Raw genomic sequence first — 5,401 nt, 5'->3', positions numbered from 1 at the left:
AAGCATGAAGTGTATGTTTTTTGTAAATACATCTATACCAGTTTAGATAGTACTATATATACATACACACACACACACACACACACACACACACACACACACACACACACACACACACACACACACACACACACACACACACACACACACACACACACAGTGTGTGTCTGTGTGTGTGTGCATATATGCATACATACTACATATATATTAGTATAAATTCAGAGATGTTCTTGAAACAAGAACACATAAATGATTAAAGGACAACATTACAATGCCCAAGCAAGGCAAAGGTAAGTAATATTTTACACATAATCCTGCTGTACACGTACAAGAAAGATGTTTGCAGTTAAATAGGTTTTTTTTTAATTGCATGTGAATGATATGCACATGCAATGATTACATCAAGTAACACACCCAAATGCAATGTTTTGCTGCAAAGTCAATGGCAGCTTCTCTAAACTTAGCAACTGGCTCCTGGTGGACCATTACTGAACAGACGATTAATACATTAATATTTATAACACTATTCTTTAATTACGACTGTTAACATTTCCAAAACTTCACGTGTACAAGAACATACTTGAAAGTTTGGAAACAACACAGTCTTCTGCATACATACAATATTAATTAGATAATCTGAAGTCAACAAAACAAGGCCAAAGACATATTTAGTGAATTATAACATTTATTTTTTTTGTTCCTTTTGAGATCGAGTAACAGGCCTGCTTGTTGTCTCTTGTATTTTCCTTTTTCGTTTGGCAACAACTTTAGCCACAACAGAGCCACTTTGACTGGCCTCTGGCACTTCACGGGCAGGGCTTGTGGCCAGTGACTCACCTACAGGGCTTTTGGGCAGTGACTCACCTACAGGGCTTTTGGGCAGTGACTGTTCACCTACAGGGCTTTTGGGCAGTGACTGTTCACCGACAGGGCTTTTGGGCAGTGACTCACTTACAGGGCTTGTGGGTAGTGACTGTTCACGGACAGGGCTTGTGGCCAGTGACTCACCGACAGGGCTTGTGCCCACTGACACATGTGAGCAAGTTGGTAGACACTGCACAAGTGATGGTTGGTCTGTTTCATGTGTGTCTTTTTTTGTTTTTGACCAAAAACTGGTCAGTAGTAACTGCTTGTGTTTTGTTTGTGTCGCCTCCTTTGTAGGTGTCAGCTGCTGATTTTGTACCGATGGCAGCGGTAGCATGTCGTCAGGAACCTGCACAGCAATGTCTGCTACTTGACCGGTAACATTCGGACCTGGTGAATGAAGATCAGAAGCATGTGGTGAAAACTGACCAGCATGAACAGATCCTGCCTGTGAGGTGTTCAAGTTGAATTGTGGTACATTAGTCATTCTCAAGTAATTAGCTTGTGTTTGCTGAACAACTAATGCTTCGAATGAGGTGTTGATTTTTTGCAACTGTTTAGGCACTTCAATGAAGACTCTGTGGAGATGTGCCAATTGTGAAACTGTTTCTTCCTGCAGTGCAATCATCCTTTCCAGCACTGTCATCAGGTCAGAATGGCGACGATTTTCTGCTTCCACAATTTTTCCCTCAGAAGCTACAATTGCATCGTATGTGGTATTTGCTGGACGATTTGGCGGTAAAACAGTTTCAATTGGAACCTCTTCATGGTCACTTGCTTGTATTTGTGTGTCTATGGCGGCATCATCATCATCATCATCATCATCATAATCCTCATCATCATGTTCTACAAATAAATGTACACATTATTAAATGGCATGTTAATCTCTGCTGTGTTACTATGTAATTCTACTGTGTCATAAGTAACACCTAACATGTTTCCATACGTTTTATAACCTCACATTAAAAACTACCTTGACTTAAGAATAATGTTTGGACTCAGTATGAAATATGAGTGAATGAAAACTTGCTGTAAACTCACAACTCCTACATGATAGTTAACATCACTAACACAATACATGTTGCCTTACACTTCATTTTCACTGACACTAAGTAATCCTATTTAAAGAACATGTGCAAAACAAATAATGAACATGACAACATAACATATAGAAGAGCACATATTATATGGCCACCAACTGATACACTCACCTTCTAGGTGTGTTGAGCTGGCTGACCCAGGTGAAGACACTTGTTCCGTCTCAGGTGACACATGTCCTTCAGGGGCAACTATATATAACAATAACATAAGTTTTACATTTACATGTGTAAATATTGAACAAACAGTTATTGTATGTTCTGTATTTATGAGTACCTAACAGCATCATTTCCTTAACCCAAAATGTGTGTGTGAAAGTGAACATAAATAGTTGTAATAACAATGTACATGCCTGTGTACTTAGAACTTTTGAGTTCCCTAACATAAAACATACTATGTTTCTGCAGTAATGCGTGAGGATAAATAGATTAAATTTGAACATAAAAATCATATGTTGTGTAGTGATATCAGTATCATAATGTACATAACTATCATGAGATGACCATTCACAATGGTTATCATGAAGGTGGTCATATTGCAAAAAGTGTTGTTTTTGGTAGAGGATATGTGTGGTACATTAATAGAAGATGTGGCACACCTGAATGTGGCTGTCACTCAACAAGACAACACATGCAGTGTGTGATAATGTGTTGTTGATAGTAGTTCAACTATAGATATGAGTGAACTAATGTGTGACGTACGCTTTGATAAGTAATGAGTTGTTGGGGCATTTAGTAGCTAAAGTGAAGCTTTCAAATGAGTGTGATTAACTTCAGTTGTGCTAGTCAGGTTGTAATAACGGTATTCCCTTCCCCAAAAAGCCTAATCAGCCACACCTTTCAATTACTTGAAACAGGTGAAAATGGTGTGAACTAAGTTGACCCTAAAATGAGCCTGTAATTTGTGTGTGTGCTGAACCCCACCCCCTCTGTTGAAGTGTATGCTGTGATGAGATATTAATTGCAGCTGCTTTAACACAATGGTAGATGAGCTAAATAGTCGTGTGCAGTTTTTAAGTTATGAAAACAATGACATAACATATGATACATGTGCCTCATTATGCTGTCTGTATATGAGTTAAAGCAAAAATGGACCTTTTCATAAACAACTATAGATGTGTTAGTGCAAGTGATGTTTGTAGGCAGTTGCATGCAATATATTTGATGCATGCTTAAAATAGGCAGTAATGTCATGTTTGTCGGAGTAAAATAAATAAAATACACAATAATATTATACATATTTATGTTCTGTACCTGTAGCTAGTAATAATTTCTCATTAACATGTGTTACACATGTGTACTACCCTGTTGTTCCCCATCTTCGCCCACCATCAATTGCTTCCACTGCAGCAATGCATTTTGGGAATTCACATGTAAATGAGCACGCAATGGCACGTGCTATATTAGTTACTGCTTTTAGTAGGACTACAACATATATGTCTATTTTGAGATATATATATATACAGAATCAGACATATACATATATAGATGCAGGTATGCTTATATTGTGAAGACAGTATAAAAAGCAGTGTAAATATGCAAAATAACTGTAAGCAACGACACGCCTAGTACAGTAATATTTCTCACCTGGTGGAAATTGTGAGGGATAAATTCCAATATCACGGTCACCAGGTAAGCCTTCCACGACGACGGGAAGTAATTTTGCCCGAAGCAGCTCCTCCAATGGAGTTAATATCAGACGTTGTGGTGTCGGCCCACCTCCAGTGCCAGTAGCATGCACGCGTTGGTCTTGTATTTTCTTTTTCAATTTTGACCTAATATCATCAAATCTTTTCCGACAATGATACTTGTCCCTGACACTATTCCCACACGCATTGACACCAATGACTATTGTGTCCCACATTTCTTTTTTGCTTGATGAACTTGTCCGCCCTTGAAAAAAATACAAAATATATGAGGTTAATTAATAATAATAGAAGCACCAGTTTCCTACACTGCTAGCTGTTCCAAGAGATAGCAAACATGCTGTTTTAGGTGTAATATGTGAAGCACATGAGCATTCACTACTAAACCTATACATGTAAGCAAGGTTGCATTAATATTGTATGCAGTTATGGCAAATTGTACGCCTGAGTTTTGTTGTCCTTGTAACGCATGATAAAAAGCTGTGTTTCCACACTAATTAACATAGAAATATATTCTGTACCCATATTTGCATATGAACAAAACTCAGATGACCTAGGATCACATGTATTTGAATAATAAATGTAAAGGTACACTTACCTACTAAATGTCCATAGATACTGTCATAGTGCTCCAGAATGCCAGTGACAAGAGCTGTATTTTCCTGGTCATTGAAGCGAGGATTACGTGGCTTCTCCACACGTTTCTTCCGAACAGGTTTAGGGTCAGAGCTTGGCTGGTGCTGACTGGACTCTCCTTCTTCCAATGGAAGAGCCTCCAAAAGCTGGCCACCAGCAAGCACGCCACCACCAGACACCCCATCAGCAACTGCGCCACCAGCAGCACTCCCAGCACCAGCACTCCCACTCCTAGCACCAGCACTCCCACTCCTAGCACCAGCACTCCCAGCACCAGCACTCCCACTCCCAGCACCAGCATTCCCACTCCCAGCACTAGCACTCCCACTCCCAGAAACAGCACTCCCACTCCCAGCAACAGCACTCACACTCCCAGCAACAGCACTCACACTCCCAGCAACAGCACTCCCACTCCCAGCAACACCACTCGCAGCACCAGCACTCCCACTCCCAGCAACACCACTCGCACTCCCAGCAACATCACTCCCCTGAACAGTACGTTCACTCCGACGCGTTCTCGCACGAGTAGCACTCCCACTCCCACCAGCATCACTCTTCCCACGCTTTGCGGGCATACTTCCAGCACTCACAAAAAACACACAAGAAATGTACAGCCAATCACACGAAACACTTCCACATATAAAACAAGACAAAGATATAAACAAAACAACAATGGACAAAGCTCACCCAATACACAACAAGTCTCTCAGTCAATATGCAAATCTTCAATCAGCCAGCTCTGTGCGTCTCTCTCTCTCTCACTCCCAACAACACAGAGAATGATTAGCAGTACACGTTGCCTTTAAATATGGCGCGCTATCCAATACATGCTTGTTTCGCCTGATTCAGCAAGATTTGTGATTGGGCAACCTAACAGCACCCCGCCACGCACGCCGATACACCTGTGTGTGATCGGCTAATCATCGTGAGAGTGGGCGGATTTGTTTTCGGGTTGATTTTGAATGTATTCGGCACTTACTGCATACGGAGAGGAAAAATCGCCAATAACATGCCTAATCGGTAAGCTTGCCGATTTCACATAATCGACGCTTACTGCATGAGGCCCACAGTCCCAAACCTGTTAGACAAAATGAAAATACAAAATAAGTGTCCCCGGCGCTAGTGAATAAGGTGTCCAAGATACCGTAGTCCAAATGA

At 40.8% G+C, this 5,401-nt stretch overlaps 1 protein-coding gene across 1 annotated transcript; it reads right to left on the bottom strand.

Annotated features, from left to right (window-relative positions):
- Nucleotides 1-534: 534 nt before the first annotated feature.
- LOC142492204 (uncharacterized) lies at nt 535-4,083 on the bottom strand. The gene is made up of 3 exons (XM_075594881.1): nt 3,549-4,083; nt 2,076-2,153; nt 535-1,710 (listed from the first exon to the last, which is right to left on the bottom strand). The coding sequence occupies exons 1-3, from the start codon at nt 3,823-3,825 to the stop codon at nt 686-688; spliced, it is 1,380 nt and encodes a 459-aa protein (XP_075450996.1). The 5' UTR covers nt 3,826-4,083; the 3' UTR covers nt 535-685.
- Nucleotides 4,084-5,401: the final 1,318 nt, after the last annotated feature.

The sequence above is a fragment of the Ascaphus truei genome, chromosome 4 (genome assembly GCF_040206685.1).
Source record: "Ascaphus truei isolate aAscTru1 chromosome 4, aAscTru1.hap1, whole genome shotgun sequence".
Lineage (NCBI taxonomy): Eukaryota > Metazoa > Chordata > Amphibia > Anura > Ascaphidae > Ascaphus > Ascaphus truei.
This window is presented reverse-complemented; position numbering and strand designations above follow the sequence as displayed.